Here is a 17,963-nt window from a genome sequence, read left to right as displayed (position 1 = left end):
CCCTGCAGTCTTCCTATCTCATAGACATCCTGCTCTCTCAAGCACATGGGATGTTCTTACGAGAGCAGGCTGGCTGCTGATCCGGAGAATTTTTTTAAAGCAAACAGGACATTCCCCCGGGAGCATGCTAGCTGCGGGTTTTGAGGAGGGGGTCTGTAGGGTCTTTCAACCATATTCTTAAACTCGGCACCACTGGGCTGCAGAGAGGGCTCAGCGATTGACAGCCCGCATTGTTCTTCCAACCTGAGTTTGGTTCCCAGCACCCATGACAGGCAGATGACAAGTGCCTGGAACTTTAGTTCCAGGGGGATCTGAGGCCATTTTCTGACCTTGGACACTGCACTCATGTGTATACATACACGCACGTGTGTTACACACACACACACACACACACACACACACACACAAATCTTTAAAAATAAGCATTAACTTGCAGTTTTAAATATACTAACATCTTAGCTCTATAATACTGACAGTCACACCCTGAAAACAGAGGGGGTTATGTGGGAGAGGGAAGAGGACCCAGAGGAAGGAAAGATAGGTATGGCACAAATAGGAACAAATTATATTATATATATACATATAATATCTGTTATATATAGCAGTAGTATAATGAAATATTCTATATGCTGACAAAAGCATTAAAATGTTTATTTTACATATTTATTTTAAAATTATATATTATATATTTTATTATGAAAATATACACATTTATGTATTCATACATTTATTTTAGTTATATGTACTTTTGTATATAATAAATTTACATATAAAATACATTTTATATTTAAGAATATATATATATTTATGTAAAATACATACTATTTATTATAAACATAAATATAAAATATATAATTATATATTTACTGGAAATACATAATATTTATATATATGCATTCAGCATATGTATATACATCCTCGTTTTAAAAAGTACATTTTTTGGGTTAAATTTTATGTGTATGTGTATGTCTGTGCACTATGTGTGTGCCTAGTGCAGAACAGGGCATCAGATCCTCTGCAACTGGAGTTACAGAGGGATGTGAGCCAACATGTTAGTGCTGGGAATTGAACCCAGGTCCTCTCGCAGAGCAGCTAGTGCTCTTAGCTGCTGAGCCACCTCTCAGTCTGCTGTGGGATAACCCTTTTATACACTGTGAAAATATGTTGCTCTCATTGGTTGATAATAGGAGCTGTCTGGCAGAATATAGCTAGGCAGAAAAGTCAAACTGAATACAAAGAGAAAGGAGGGCAGAGTGGGGAGAAATTCCGGTCATCTGCCCAAAAAGCAAAATGCCAGACTGGTAAAAAGCCAGGGCCATGTGGCAATACATAGATGAACAGAAATGTGTTAATTTAAATGTACGAGCTAGTTGGTAATAAGCCCGAATTACAGAATAAACATTAAGTCTGAGCGATTATTTAGAAGCTGCTATAGGGTAGGGTGGAACAAAGAAACTCCATTTACACATGACACTCACACGTTTGGCAAGAATTTCCTCACAAAACCCGAGAGAGCTTAAAAAAGAGGATCCTTAACACACAAAAGGACAGAGTCAAGCATGGCATCTTGGTAGCAACACTTTCTCAGGTAGGCTGTTTGCTAGAGGCAAGCAGAGGCGCGGCTCCTCTAAGGTGCGGCTTCCTGGTTCTTGCTGGCATAGCTTGGCCAGCTCTTTTGGGAGGTCTAAAAATTTCTCAGGGTTCCCATAAGATTACCAGTGTCCCAATCAACAGGAAGCAGTCTAGAAAACTATGCCCAAATTCCCAAAATATTGTTTATGAATGTTTTTTTCCATTTAAGGGGACTTGGTTATAAATTGTTATTAGTCATAGCCAATTTCGTCCTAAAGAAGAAAGGGAGATATGATATAGAAACATGATAAGAGGGTAGAATATTGAATCTACTTTAATCCAAAATACAACTGTTAATCTCAACATACTCTACACTGGCATGGATTTTAGTTTATTGCTATAAATTAAGGTTAATTTTGTTATACTATATATGTATTATTTTACATTTGTTTAAGGTATTGTGTTTATGTAGCTCAATTCAAAATGTAAGGTATAATTAAAAATACAAATTTACAAAAACATTGTTATAATAATCAAGCATAGTAATGTTAGTTAGGTTTTCTAGATATACAAAGATATATTTCAGATAGATAGGTATTCTTTAAACATTTTAAAGACCTATAGCATATGGCATTTAAAATGTTTTAATAACTTAAATGACAGTGGGACACATCTGCTCCTGGCAGCACCAACTTACTTCAGAGAAGATGATGGGCATCCAAGCAACTTCATATGGAGTTTGTTCTCTTTAGGTAAAAGCAAGTCATGTGGGCAAAGAAACTGCCCTTGCCTCATTTGTTGACAGTTACTGTCCAAGCCGCATCAGAAGGACATAAAAAAGGTGATTGCTAGCCAGGCGGTGGTGGTGCAGGCCTTTAATCCCAGCACTCGGGAGGCAGAGGCAGGCGGATCTCTGTGAGTTTGAGACCAGCCTGGTCTACAAGAGCTAGTTCCAGGACAGGCTCCAAAACCACAGAGAAACCTTGTCTCAAAAAACCAAAAAAAAAAAAAAAAAAAAAAAAAGGTGATTGCTGAGCTTTACCAAGACAAGGTAGGAGTCCTTCAAATTCCTGCTTCACAGCAAAGCCTGTTAGATACGCTAGGCCCATAGGCCAAAGATGGATGCCCCAATGTTACAGAGGAACAGCTGTCCAGGCGTCAGCTGTCTCTGTCATTTCTCACATTTTTTAGTGCCTGCTTCACTTCCTGCTTACTCAGGTATTATTTCCTTCTCAGGTCTTTGATGGAGTTGAAGATTAGATAGTTAAAATTATAGTTTTTCTCAGTTATGATAAAAAGGTAAATTAGATATAAAACTTTACATTCACCAAGTAGATAATAGAGTATTTTCTCAATTAAAAAAATAGATATTGTAACTGTAATTCTTACTTGATAACTGTTTTGTTGTCTGTAATTTTACTACGTTAAAGTTGAAACCTTCCCTTCTGAATAGACAGAAAGGGAGAAATGCTGTGGGATTTCCCTTCTGTATGCTGTGTTGCATTCTTTGGTTGATAATAAAACATACTTTGGCCTGTAGCAAAACAGAATATAGCTAGCCGGGAAAGCCAAACTGAATACAGGGAGAGAGAGGTCAGAGTGGGGAGAGACACAAGCCAGCCACCCAAGAAGCAAAATGCCAGCAGATTAGTAAAAGTCATACCCACATGGCAATACAAAGATTAATAGGAACAGGTTAATTCAAATGTAATTAGCTAGTAATAAGCCTGAGCTATAGGCCAAACATTTTGTAATTAATATTAAGCCTCTGAGTTTTTATGTAGAAGCGGCTGCACATGGGATGGGACAGAGAAACCTCCGTTTACACCAGCAATACACTTTTTAAATGAGGTGTAACTTCTGGATGTATGATGCTGGAAACAGCCTTTATCCCTGGGAGTCATGGGAGCTGGGCTGAATACTATCAGAAAGGATAGTTTTCAAAGATTAAAACCATGATTCATAGAAAAGAAAAATAAGGTAAACATTTTTTTCATAAAATAATTTTGGATGTATGCACACATATCCATGTACCTGCATGTAGAAGATGGGGGAGCCCGAAACTTGCCATTTCAGATAGGCTGTCTTCACTCACCAACACTGAGGTTACAAGCACGTGCAGCTATGCCCAGCTGCTACTTGAGAGCTGGGGATTTGAACTCAGGACCTCTTACTGGAGCAGCAAACTACTCTCACTCACTGAAGTCCTCTTTCCAGACCTGGACAGACCAAAGCCTAGGGCAGAACCAAACACGACTGTCAAATGAATAAATCAATGGAGAGATCACTAATGACATTCTGCTATATTCCTGGATCCCTGCCTTGTACAGTCATCATCAGAGAGGCAGCAAATGGGAACAAATGCAGAGACCAACAGCCAGGCTGGCCTGAATCCCATCATCCTGCCTCAGTCCCCATTGTATTGGTGTTACGATTACAGGCAAGCACAACTATATCTACCAAGAATCTGGGTTTTTTTTTTTTTTTTTAGTTTTTCGAGACAGGGTTTCTCTGTAGTTTTGGAGCCTGTCCTGGCACTAGTAGACCAGGCTGGTCTCGAACTCACAGAGATCCGCCTGCCGCTGCCTCCCGAGTGCTGGGATTAAAGGCGTGCGCCACCACCGCCCGGCGAATCTGTTTTTTTTTAAACATATTTTATTTTTATTTTATGTGCACTGGAATTCTGCCTGCTATGTCTATATGAGGATGGTGGATCCCCTGGAACTGAGGTTACAGACAGTTGTGAGCTACCATGTGGATGCTGGGAGTTGAACCTGGGTTCTTTGGAAGAGCAGTTAGTGCTCTTAACCACTAAGCCATCTTTCCAGCCCCCAAATTCCTATGTTCTTTATAGAGCTGCAAACAGCCCTCTTAATCATCCAGCGCAAGATACTCAGCCCTACAGAGCTGGAGGTGACAGGTGGCTGTGCACAGGGGCTCTGAGCATTCTTCTATCCTCTGCCCAGAGCCGCGTTCATCTTGACTAGGAAACAGGCAGGTCTGCTTTTCCTTTAGTGTGTGGAGTCACAGGCATGAGAGTGGACACACACACGCGTCCCCCAAACAGTCATTTTCCAGGTGTCCTCCCCCACCCATGCTTCCTTACGGCTCTGAAGCCCCACCATGTGGGTTTCAGTCACGGTTTTATGAATCCTGGATGACACCAGGTGAGCTGCTCAAGCCCTCCAGTCTCTTCGTCACCGTGAAGGAGACTTACACGGCGGCACCTGCATGGTCTTGTGCTGGGGGTTGAGGGGATAAGGCACGAGGGTCAATCAACGCGGGACAGCACTGTTGAAAAGAAAAGGTTTGCCAGTCTTCATTCAGAGGGGGGAACATCAAGAGCGGCTGCCTCCCATCCATTACAAAGGCTGTGCACTGCACTCTTCAAAGCAGAGGCAGTAACCAGGACACCACTGTAGTGACCCAATTTAAACTATAATTAAACTTGCTTAAGAGATTATAAATTCCATTGCTATTGAAAGGATAATTTACCTCTTCCAACTTTTGAGTTAAAAGGAATAAAAAAAATACAGGATATGCCTCTTTGTTTGGATGCTCCATACCACCAATTGGCGTCCTTTTCTTCTCCACCTCCTTTCATAAGATGTAGAGAAGGGAACGACAGAGGAAAGTGTGTTGATGACCCAGAATGTGGATTACGGTGAAAGACCCTACAGGCCCCTTCCTTAAAACCCGCAGCTAGCATGCTCCCGGGGGAACGTCCTGTTTGCTTTTAAAAAAAAATTCTCCAGATCAGCAGCCAGCCTGCTCCAGTAAGAACATCCCATGTGCTTGAGAGAGCAGGATATCTATCAGATAGAGATAGGAAGACTGCAAGGCAAGATGTCAATAAGATAGGACATCAACAAAGCAGGTTAGCTACAAGATAGGAACAGGATGACTGTTGCCAGGCATCCATGCTGAGAGAGGAAACCATTCATGCCCCCGCCTCATTCCGGTCGACCGATAACCACGCTTTTGCTTCTGTAAATTTGCTTTTGCTCTCCCCTATAAGAAGCCCTCCGAAAGACTTGCTGCCCGCAGGTACCTGTATTTACTCAATAAATCTCTTGCTAATTGCATCCTGTGGTCTGGACTCGGAGTGTCCTGGTTCTGGGGACTTCAATGGAGGAAAAGGTCCTCTCTGAGGGTCTTTCAACGGCGCTCCAGACGGGAGTAGAAATTCGGAGCAAATGCACTTAAACCATGTATTCCGTATAACGAAAACCTTTTTTGCCCATGAAGCTGAGGAAGATACTGAATAAACACACAAACACACACAGATATTTCAGTTTTGACTCCCTCTTATCGAATCTTGGCTTATACAACCATAAATTAAAACAGACAGACAGACAGGAACAGCCGCCCAGCAGTCCAGGGGTGCAGCTACCAAGTGTCACTGACAAATATGGACAATCATGTGATGAAGCTCGGGACCAGACAGGACACAGTTAATCAACATCTAAATGAGGAAAGTAACAATTCTTGTCAAAGCCTGGCTGGCTACACTTTCTTAAGATTCTTTTGAGTGAACATTTCTAAGTTAAACTAACAGAGAATTTCCCTCAAGATGTTCTCTAAGGCAACATGAAATCAAATTCTGCTGGAAAAACAAAAGGAAAGGCCAGACTTGAGCCTCCTTCCTCCCAGTCCCTATATCTCAATACTTTCTGGACCTGCTGGGGCTGGATGAGGTCATTTCCAGTACTTGTGAGTGAGGATTGCAACATGGGGCACTCGGACATCTGCAGTTAGTCTGGTGACTGTCCACCAAAGGGGCAGCCAAGACTACTTGAGGACAGTATTGACGGCTACCACTTTTAGTTTTTTTTAGATCAACCTGCCTCTTCCTTGCCAGAGCCGGGATTAGAACTGTGTGCCACCACGCTCTGCTTGGTGGCTACTATTAAGTATGATATCTCCTTAGATAATTTCAAGAAAACACCAAGAGAGGCGCTAGGATTTAAACAAGTCAACCCAAGGGTAATTTCCTGTAATTTTGAGGCTCAAGGCTTTATGTAAACGGCTGTAACCACAAGGCTGACCCAGCCTGCAAAGGCCTTTTAAGAGCTGCCCCAGGCTCATCAGTAAACTGGGTATTTACGACTTTGAGCAACAACAAAAGTCAAAGGCAGCCAAACGTGCTTGCAAACCAAGTCGGACTCGCAGTTGGCAGCTTCCTGTTCCTTTAGCACAGATTCTAAACATGTGTAAGAAAGTCCGAGAAAACCAAACAGCTCACGGATGTACTGGAAGGTTCCACAATGGAAATCCGAGAGACAGTCAGGAAGAGGTGGTGGGCTATCATCGGGACAACCACTTATGGTTAAGTAGAAACCACCAGTCATAGTCAAGCCCAGGGGAGACTGTGTGGCTGCTTATTCCCATGTGCGCCACAGTGAACAGCTGATGCGGGGAGCAGACGGACCTGGAAGTCAATGTGTTAAAGACTATTGCACTAGGTAACAAGGACGTTTAAAGTGGCGGCTTTGAGAGGAGCTGTGAGAATCTGACCTTGAATGAAATGTCCATCAGAGTGGTGATGTGAGAATTCAACCCTGAATGAAATGCCCATCATAGCGGCGCTATGCCAAGATTTTTGGTTTATGGAACAAAACAACAGAAAAGGGAGGTGGAGTTCCTGCACCACGAGTGGAAGAGACACATCAGTGTCAGTGAGCTGGACCCACGCCAGCACGTGAGTGCGGCTCACCAGGCAGCGCTGCCCTAGTCCGGAAGGCAGATATGTTTCTATCCCGGGAAGAAACAAGGAGCTCAGATTTCTTTTCCACCTTGAACTCACTTTTTCATCTTCCCCCTATTTCCCACATCACATAATAGAAGCCTCCAATAATCGACAGGGTTTTGACACTCTCAACTCATTCCTGACAGGCCGGGACAGAACACCAGATCCTCCTGAGCGTCCACCACATCTTCCGATTTAACCAAGGATGGGGAACACAGGAAACAAATGCACCCCTACTAAACATGCAGACTCTGTCGTTAGCCCTGAACACCCAGGGGACAGCCCCCCACAAATGCACCCCTACTAAACATGCAGACTCTGTCGTTAGCCCTGAACACCCAGGGGACAGCCCCCCACACCGCCTATGCTCCCTTATTGCTGTAAGCCACCTAGAGATGGTTTGAAGTTCACAGGAGGAGGGGTTTATGAGCAAATGTCACTAAAGGCCAGCAGCATCTAGACTCTGCTCCATCAGAGGGTCCTGGAAGCAACCGCCCATGGACACTGAGGGACAGCTGCTCTCTTAAGTACCAATAAATCATGATGTCAACAGGAAATTTCAGTTCAGAGTGCTTTTGTTAAAGTAGGAGACAGTATTTTTGCTACAAGGTCCACTTTAATCAGTTTGGCACGACAAACCCAAAGATGGCTGACACTGATGACGCAATCAACCGTGTGCGGCAAGGCTAGAATTCATGTCGGCATCAGCTCCTGAGGTGGAACATTTACTACTTGTCACTGCACACATCAACAGCTAGACTAACATACCACAGTTTGCAAATGGCATGTGAACTCCACGTTAACACAGAAAGGTCAGTCTAAATCAACCATGAGATTTGATCTGTGGGTCTTTAAACAGCTACGCATTTCTTCTGAATTCATAGGCACTCTCTGCACTGACCTTGCATTTACTGTTTAATGTGAAGAAATGTGTCTAGAAAGCACCTGGGCCTCCTCTGCTCGTGTCTGGTCAGCACGGGGGCATGGGCAAGATGCCGTGCCTCTGGTATGGCGCCGACGTTACTGACGTGTGAATGATGTCAGTGACATGGGGTGGGAGGAGGCTGCGGACTCTTTGATGTGATTTGGGCTTAGAGTAGGAATTTGGAGGTCAAACATTGAGAAAACCAAGATTTCTGAGGAATCCTTCATGACCTCATCAAATCTTGTCAACAGTTTTTGCCAAAGCACCGGTTTAAGCAACCACGTCACAGCACTTGCTACATATCCGTGGTGACCGGAAGACTAGTGGGCTGGCTTGTCCCGTGGCTGGCAGGAATGTAAGAACATCGGCCCTGTCTCAGTTCTGCCACACCCTGTGTACACAGTGCCAGGAACACGATGGAGGATCTTTCACCAGCCTGAGCAGCACACGCTGGCACTGCCTGCTTCAGGTGGCACAATCCTGCCACACCCCATTTAAAATAAGCACTGCAAACCTAGTGCAGACAGGGCACAGAGGGGCCAGAGCCAGCAAGGGAAAAGAAGGACACACCTCAGCCCAGAGCTCGGGGAAATGGTGGGGACAGAAGGTCTGTCCCTAAAAGCCCTGGGAAAGAATGAACTGCTAGGCAAATGATTAATGAACAGCATCTGAGCGCGGGGCTCATTTTCTCACTCTGCCTCCCGACACCACGTCTGCATAAGCGGTGTGGAGGAAGTCGTGCAGCTGTTTGGCGTTTCCTGCATGCCCCAGGATGCTTGTGAGCCGCTCCTGGGACAGAGAGGCCAGCTCTGCGATGTTCTTCACTTGATTCATCAGGGAGCGACAGTTCTTGGCATTGATCCCTGGCATCTTTAGCACGAAGTCTTGGGGACCAGGGTTATACTTGTCCGACTCAGGCAGCGTTTCCGAGTCTGCGGTGATGGCCATGGCTGTGGCCGCATCAGGCTGTGGCTTGTTCTGCTTCAGCTCCTCGAACAGCTCGGCTGTGGCATGAGGTGAGGGGCACCAGAGCAGCCGCAGGCGTGGGAAGTGCAGAGTGAGCAGTGTGAGCTTGGAGCTCACATCGCTGCTGCTTATCTCCTGGAAGAAGGCACCACGTGGCGCCAGGGAGAAGGGCTTGCCCGCGTCGAATTCGATGAGCAGCACTGGGCGCTGGTAGTAGCGTGACATGGCGAGGCACTGGCTGTACAGGCGGCCGCTGTGCAGCGAGCCGATGAGGTCGCTCACACTTTTGCGCTCCACGCACAGCTCGGGTGTTAGGATGTAATCGCCCACCTCCAGTGTCACTGGTTCAATGTCGATGCCCCTCCGATGGATCAGGGATGGTAGCTCACTCCGGAACTCACGCATGTCCACCACGATGCTGGGCTGGGTGCCATTCCGCTCCTGACCACCTATGAAAAGGGTTATTTAGGTCATGTCACAGGGAAGAGTGCTATAACACTTTCAAATAGTCTAGAAAATAGTATTTGTAGAGAAAACAGGTAGTTCTCCCCGAATGAAATGGAATCAAGTTTGTGTAATTTTTTTTCAGCAGCAATGGGAAACTCAGACAGACGTTTCCAAAGGGCAGACCTCTACAAAGTGCTCTGTGTGTGGCACTATGCTTGGCCCTCCCCTCTTCACCCGTTCTTCCTAAAAGATCACCAAGCTAGGCAGAGCTAAGTATCCGCCTCAAAAAAGGCACGGACATTCTGAAACAGTGCTTCTGCGGTGCGCAGTCCAAGGTCCTTCACCATCAGATGCTCCCACACAGAAACAGAATCTGTTTGAAGCCAGCGGGCCATACACGCACAGCTTATGTGTGGAGTTCAGAGGACAGTTCTCGGTAGTGGCTTCCTTCCTGCTAGCTACTGGGGTGGGACATGGGCCTCAGATTGTTAGGCCTTCCTCAGCCATTTCCCAGCCCTCTCTTCCGATCCCTGGCAAAGCCCTGCGTGAACAACACAAGGAGAGGAGTTCACTTTGGCTCAGGGCCTCTGTGCACTGGTAGCTGCTCCACTGTTTCTGAGCCCGTGGCAGGCAGACTGCCACAGGGAAGGCACAGGCACGAAAGCCTCAGTCCACTGGCCCCAGAGGCTAGGTCAACTTTAACCCTCTCATGTTGCTTGGCTGACAACCGCTGCCATGGGATGGGGATCTATGAATAAGGTTCACGTGGAGGCCAGCAGGCCTTGGTGCATGCCAAACACCTGGACTGGAGAGACAGCAAGAAGCAGAAAATGCTTCAGAGCACGAAGGGCACATGTGTGCCCCAAGAAGTCCCAGCAATGTATGACCCCGAGAGGACAGGCAGAAGAACTTAGAGAAAGCTTCCTTCAGCTACCTTGTGAATCTTCGGGTTTCCCTAGGTTACAGAACCTACCCGGCTCTCCCAAGGCTTCACTGGTAGAGTTCATCTGGAATCTCCCCCAATCATTTCCTTTTCTTTTTTTTAAAGATGTATTTATTTATTATGTATACAACATTCATTCCATGTATGCTTGCATGCCAGATGAGGGCACCAGATCCCATTATAGATGGTTGTGAGTTACCATGTGGTTGCTGGGAATTGAACTCAGGACCTCTGGAAGAACAGTCAGTGCTCTTAACTTCTGAGCCATCTCTCCAGCCCCTCATTTCATTTTCTTTATAAAATATTTATTATTTTCATTTATTTGAAGTGTGTGTGTGTGTTTGCATGGGTTATATATGCAACAGGAGAGCAGGTCCTCAGAGCGGCCACAGGATGGGGCTGAAGTTACAGGTGGCTGTGAGCTCCCTGATGTGGGTGCTGGGAACTGAACTCAAGTTCTCTGCAAGAACAGCCAAGCAAGCGCTCCTAACAGGTGAGCAATCTCCCCAGTCTGATTTGTGTTTTTAATATTTTATCTAGAAAAACTCAGCTATGTAGCCCTGGGGCTTCACAGCTTCCTTTACTAGACCCAGGCAGGACTTACCAGCTTTCCGAGTGTCAGTGGGAGCATCTGTGGACACCGTGCCTCTTGCTAAGTCCAGGTTGGTTTCATCTCTGCCTTCCCGTTCTTCAGGGACAACCATACTAGCCTTTTCCCTGGGGGAACAAGTATGGTAAGCATTACTTGACTAATTCCAACATTCTAGATGAATCTTTGGAAACGTCTCATCTCTACGGTGGCACTAGGGGTGCACTCCTGCGATGCTAGCACTCAGGAGGCTGAGGCAGGAGGATTGTCTATGACATTGACTGACAAGGAATGCATCAGAAATAAATAAGAAAATTGAGCAGGAAGAGTCACTTGGCTGTGCTTTCCTTTCACACCCTCCAGAGTTCAAATAAGAAGTTCTTTAGTTTCCATTATGTGATTGAGATTGCCTGAGCCTGCTGCAAGGTTAAGGCAATATCAATAATGAAAAACAAATTATTTAAAGTCTGATATTTTTTTCAGGGTCGTAAGTAGGGAGGGTTCAGTCAACGACTGAGAAAAAGACAATGGAAACAGACACGACAGGACTCTGGATAGAAACCCTACAGGTGGGAGGTCCCACCAACTACCATGAGCTTCAAAGGAGAAGCAAGGCCAATCCAAGGATAAGATTTCTGTCAGGGATCAAACCGATAACCAACATCTTGGGAAAGAGCTGGGAACAGCAGTCACTCCTCGTGGGTTTGCTTGAAAGCAATATGGAGTGCCCCCTGTTCTGTGTAGGTGCTCATGATATAAGTAATCACTGGGCTGCCAAGATGGCTCAGTGGGCTAAGGGGCTTGCCACTAAGCATGACTATCCACGTTTAAGCTCCAGAACCCACCTGATGGAAGAGACCTGACTCCCGCAAGTAGACCTCTGACCCCACATAGTATACACACATACATGAATGAATACAGATACAGACATGCAAGAAACAAGTAAACAAACATAATAAAGATGACCATATAATCCTTCTTCTAGTCTCTGGAATAACCCAGTATCTCACACACGTGTGTTAGAAGGACTGTGTCATTGCTAAGACTTGACAGACATCATGATGTCAAGTAAGTCCCTGATCACCATGGTGAAACCACTAAGCCTGGGACGGCTAACTCACAAGACTGAAGTACCAAGTGTGCCTGGTGTGAGAGAACACGCACACCTGGACCTTTTCTCTTGAGGCTGCAGTAGTGCTGAGGACGTAAATCAGTTCTGAACTCACAGCACTGACAGCTGCAGCAGGGACTGGGGCTAGGGAAGACAGGAGGGGCTGCCGGGGCACATGAGTCTCCACCGGCGCCAGCAGGGCTCCACTCACACACTATGCAGAGCAGGATGCTGTGATCTAGGTGAGCAGAAGTGAGCCAGAAAGTATAATGTGGACTCTACATGATGCATGGTAACCCCAGTACAGAGCTGGTCCTGGTCCACAAGTGGGGATGGACAAGGCTTTGCTTGGTCTCCTTGCTGTCTTGTAGGCCAGGTCAAGGGCTCTTTAACGTAAACCCTTGACCAGCTGCACCTCCTGGCCATACCCAAGGGACCCGAGAGGACAGCCAAATACTCAAGGACACTAGGAGATCTTCAGTATCTTTTTCGCTAACATTTTTTGATTTTTCCTCTTTGTTTCTACTATTTTCATATGTTAAGTTACAGGTCACTGGTGTGTGTGTGGGGGGCGGTGCCCCAGCTTCCTGACAGATCTGCTGTTTGTGGTTAGATAGTGTAGTCAGTAGCAGGGACCGAGCCCTTATTGGCAGTGTGACCCAGAATAAGTCATTCAGTGGCTCCTTGCTTCAGTTCTTTAAGAATCTGTAAAATGGAAACAATGCTGACGCAATCTACCTGAAAAGACCGACTGCAGGATGCGCCTATTGTCCCGAGAGTAGTTCCTGCACCTCACCCCTGCTATGCTCAGTGGCACTGGCCTGCCTCCCAGTTATCCAGGGTTAGCTAAGAAGCTGACAGTCTACTTTCAAAGAAGGCTGGCGCTGTTTTCCCTCCTGAGCAAATTCGCAGCCCAGAAAGGAACTGGTAACTGTAAAAAAAGTTAGTCTCGTTCAGCAGACACAAACTTGTTTAACAGACATTTCTGCCACCAAAAGCACCGTCCCTTCCTGGCATTGCTCAGCACAGCTACTCTGGCTGTCCCGGAACAGACATGAGATGTTAAAGTTCCAGACCACTGTCCACTCCACCCTCAGTTACTGACATTTTCCAGCGTTGCAGTAAAATCTCCAACGCTCATTTTCTTACTACGTAGCTCAGGCTTGCCCAGGGTGCTGGGATTTTCAGTGGTATGTGCATGGCTTTAGTAGTGATATGATGATGTGGGAAGAAGGAGTCTCTGGATGGCACACAGGCCAGGCCTCTTTGGCAAAGGCACGCAGTCTTGACCCTTCACTGTGAACCGCTGACCCGCCCAACAGGTGGCATCTTGCCCTTACTCTCCAGCAATTAAAACTACTCATCTCTAAGGCAGCCAAGCAGTCCTCGCTCACAGCCCGAGTCATTCCTCTCTGGTTGTTTTCTTACAACATCACCCTGGAGGTCTTGTTACAGCAACCGTTCTCCTGGCTCAGCTGGAGTGCAAACACCCTACTGGCAATGGATCCCAAATGTTGTTTTATGTTCTTAAAGACAAACACCACTCAAATCCTCCAATCTTCTAGGAAAGTAAGTCCTAAGATGCTGAACAGTATAACTGCTAGGCTACCAGGCAAAGTGGAAGACTTTATTTATAATAAATAGGTCCGAGTTTAGAAAAAAGTACTTCTGGCAGTGAGTTCGAGGCCAGCCTGGTCTGTGGAGCGAGTTCCAGGACAGCCAGAGCTATTGCACAGAGAAACCCTGTCTCAATAAACCAAAAACAAAAAGAATATACAGAGGATGAGAGAGGAGAGGATGAGCACCCACAGCTAGTCCTGTGGGACACTGACCACTCTGAGATTCTGTCTAGCTCAGAGCTAGGCTTACTGCCTCTGCACACTGCCAATGTTCAAGGCATGGAAAGTCAGTTAAGAAGATGTAGGCCATTGCTTTCTCTGGGTCAGGTCTAGGATGGTTGGTCTAACCCTGGTTTCTTAGTCCATGGCAGTCTATTGGTATGTTTACTGGTGGGTCATCTGAGCTCCTCAGGCGCTTAGGGGTGAGAGGCCAACAGTCGGTTTGTGACTGTCCATAACAGCTCATGTTAAACCGAAAAGCATTTCCTACCAGGACTGGCAACATGATATCCACTCTCAAAAACATACACACGTTCAAAAAACAGCACACCTTTTTAAAAAAAATACCACCTTAGAGTGATTCTAGTTCCAGTGGCCAGAAATGGGAGAGCAGCTACCTTAGCATCTGCAGACAAGCAGGCTTGTCTAAGATGGGAAAATCCACAGTTCAGAGGGTACAGGCTGGAGAGCCGTCTCCTGGGGAAGCAAATGCATCTGGTGGCGCACGCTATGGATGAGAAGCAGTTTCCTTCACACATCTCTGATAGAAACTCAAAGTGCTATGAAATGCAGAGTGTGTGGCTGCTCAGCACAGCAGGGTGGGAAGGGAATCCCACACCCAGTCCTGTGCTGAAGGAACCCACAAACACAGCAGGGCGGGAAGGGAATCCCACACCCAGTCCTGTGCTGAAGGGACCCACAGTCACGCCCAAATGTTGCCTCCAATGGCCTCCAGGCCACAGAACTAACAGACACACTACCTTCATGTTCAAGACTGGATCCTGTCACTAACACATCTTATTACGCATAGGAAACTATTACAAATTTTAAAATACTTCTGGTTCCAAGTATTTCAGGTAAGGGATACAACTTAGGTTCTACTCACTAAACCCACACTAAGCTCCTGCAGGGGTGAGAGAGGGAGAGGAGGGGTGTGTGAAGCAGGCCCCAGGGACCAGCCTCCTCTTTCCCTTTTCTCCTGCCTCTTTTCCTAAGGTGTCCGACAGCCGTCCACTGACCCTGGGAAGGGCTACTCTAAGCACGGCGCTGTGGGCCACCATCTCACCGGATGAGCTTCTCAAAGGCCTCTTTCTCCTTTCGCAGAGCCGTCAGGTAGCGCTGCTCTTCTGTGGAGCCTCCATAGATAAGAAAGTAAACCCTGTGGGTTAAGACAGAACTCGTTTAGGTTGCAGAACCATAGCTTCTTAATCCCTGGGGAGACAGCACAGTGGAGAATCTGAGAAAGGGAGCCCTGGACACTTGAGCAAAGAAAGGCAAGTAAGAGCGAGGCCTGCTCACGCGCAGCACATAGGCTCACGTGGAGCTACACGGACCCCGCCTCCTAGGGCTGGTACCCGCGAGGCTTCCTTTTCTTTTCAACAACTGGAGGAACACAGCTTAGGTAAATACTGAAGTATAACTGGATGATAGAACTCTTTCTGACAACTATAAACAAATAAAAACCCCATACATCTCTTAGAGGCTTCTTTTCTCAACGTTTTTCTTTGTACTGCTGCCAAACCATAGCTTAAAAGTTGGACAATCATCATCAGAACCAGCTTAGGACAGCTCACTGCTGGCGACAAGCAAACGCATTAAATATTTAAAGCCTTCACCTCACAGTACTTTCTCAGTTCCTCTGCTCACGTCACAACAGACCAGAGCTAAATATGCTTTACACAAACACACGGATAGCATCAGGAATCTCACTCTTTCGATGTATTTTGTCTCTAAAGGGCTCTGTTCTGGGGCTGGAGAGAGCTGGTTAAGAGTGTTTCCTGCCCTTCTGGAGGGCCAGCATTCAGCTTCCAGCACCCACACTCGGTCTCCGGCAAATGGTGCACGCGTACAGATACATCATTAAAAACCAGACAGCTTTCTTTCTGTGGCTGAGGTTGCGTCCTGTGCCTCATGCCACCCCCACCTCACCCTGTTAGAGGTGCATCCCTCTAAGTGCTTTCCTTCGAGCACTTCCCAGACTATCTTACTTTGAGGCGCAGAGGGGGGACAGGTCGCTGGGTGAGTTAGAAGACATGAGCTGCTCCGTGGATGTACCACGTTGTCTGAAGCCAAATCAACTTCTATTTCTGGGCCTCAGTTTCCCACCGACAAGGCGAACAGCTGAATTCCCAGGTCTCTTCTATGTTTGACATTTTGATTCAAACAAGACAGGGTTGTGTTCTTGGGTAAGAAGCTTGGTGCACATACAGTACCTGGGAGCCCCTGGCTGAGGGTGGGTAGCTGACTGGCTCGCAATGCCGGCCGGGCTCCTGAGAAGGCCTCTGCTCTAAAAGGCTGCCTTAGTTACCCTGCTACAAAGGTTTCTCTTGGCTCTGTTTCTGGTTCAGACTGAGTTCAAGATATTAATTTTGATGTTTATTTCCCCTGAGCTAGCTGGAGAACGAGAACATTGTATTCTTTGGGAAACATCACTTTCTCATCTGATAGACTGATAGATTTTTAAGAGATATTTCTAGAAACCCAAGAAAACTTGGTACAGTAATTCCTAAAACACTTTGGTTTTTATAAGAATAAAACCTAGAGTCATGTCTTAATGTCTGTAAACTGGGCAATGGTGAGGGGGCTCAATAGATAGAGACTTCCTATCTGAGTGCAATCCCTGGAGCCCACAAGAGGGAAGGCATTGACTAGCTCCTGCAAGTTGTCATGGTGTGTACACACCAACACACAGTGAAGAACGTTTTAAACTTTACAGGGTGTTTTAGGAGATTAAGAACATTTGGCTATGTCATTAGCACAGTCTCTTTGATATTACACAGAACGTCATAAATTTCCTAGACTTTACAGATAGTGTACCCTGGAAGAGACACACTCAGACATAAAGACAGCCATGAACAGGGCAGGAAAAATGCTAGAGGTGCTGGAAGATTGTAATTTAACAGGGGTGGCTGACTTCCTCATGCCACAAAGCAGGGACAAACCAACCTCACGGTGGATTAAAGGTAAGAAAACTCCCATGCAGGTCAGTCAGCTTTTGTCTTAAAGCCCACAGAACCACCAAGCAGACTTGCCTCAGCGGTTTCCCCGGCCTGCTGGCCCTGTAGATCTCCAGCTGGCGGACGAAGGTGAGCTCTGCATCGTACAGAACCACGTATCTGGGTTCCACCTCGTGCAGAACCCGCGTCAGGGCATAGGGGTCGCTGCACCCCAGAAGCGGATGGATGATGGTCAGAGGCTCTTTCAGGATGCCATAGGCTGCATCAGATGACAAATTTAAATCAAAAGCTTCGTGCTGAACTTCCCCTCCGCAGCCTTCTGGGCTACTGGCGACCTGTCTGGGATGGCCTTCCTCCGCAGCCCTTTCCTCTGGCGGCTCCTCAGCAGTCCCCATCACTTGCGTCAGAGTCAGCTCTCGCTTCTTCCTTCTGGGAGCCCCTTTTTTGGTAGTGGTGTGTTCTTTGTTCTGGGCATCTTTGGGTCTCTTGTCAGACTTCTTGGTTCTCTTTGCACCATCCTCCTTTCTAAAATTCACCCACACTTCTTCAGCTTTGCTGTCCTTCTCAAAGGTTTTCCTGTAGAGCCGCAGCAGGAAGGCTTCCGCCCCCATGGTCAGGTAGTCTCTGAGCTGGCAGCATGTGCGGTCATCACTTGCACAGATCAGCACCTGGCCTGCAATCAGAGAACGCATGCTTGCTTGCTCACTCCCATTCTCGGCTCTTTTGGGTCACCCTGGGTCCCCTGTCCCCTTCTAGAGAAACCCTTGGTAAAGAACCCAATTTATAAATTTCTTAAAAAAGGGCTGGGGCCCCAATCCCACACTGTTCCTCCAGACTGAGTCACAGAGTGATGCCCAGGCCAGGAC

At 46.6% G+C, this 17,963-nt stretch overlaps 1 protein-coding gene across 2 annotated transcripts in view; it reads right to left on the bottom strand.

The window, feature by feature from the left end:
• Nucleotides 1-7,917: 7,917 nt before the first annotated feature.
• Nucleotides 7,918-17,963, bottom strand: part of Ercc4 (ERCC excision repair 4, endonuclease catalytic subunit) — a 28,361-nt gene continuing 18,315 nt past the window's right edge. For both annotated transcript variants that reach the window (XM_075942062.1, XM_075942063.1), the window contains 4 exons: nt 17,173-17,770; nt 15,207-15,299; nt 11,207-11,319; nt 7,918-9,661 (listed from right to left, as the gene is read on the bottom strand). In XM_075942062.1, the coding sequence (XP_075798177.1) occupies nt 8,928-9,661; nt 11,207-11,319; nt 15,207-15,299; nt 17,173-17,770 (1,538 nt within the window). In that variant the 3' untranslated portion in view covers nt 7,918-8,927. The remainder of the gene's footprint in view (nt 9,662-11,206; nt 11,320-15,206; nt 15,300-17,172; nt 17,771-17,963) is intronic.

The sequence above is a fragment of the Microtus pennsylvanicus genome, chromosome 11, assembly GCF_037038515.1.
Source record: "Microtus pennsylvanicus isolate mMicPen1 chromosome 11, mMicPen1.hap1, whole genome shotgun sequence".
Lineage (NCBI taxonomy): Eukaryota > Metazoa > Chordata > Mammalia > Rodentia > Cricetidae > Microtus > Microtus pennsylvanicus.
The sequence above is the reverse complement of the archived record's forward strand: the minus strand, read 5'-3'. Positions and strand labels throughout refer to the sequence as shown.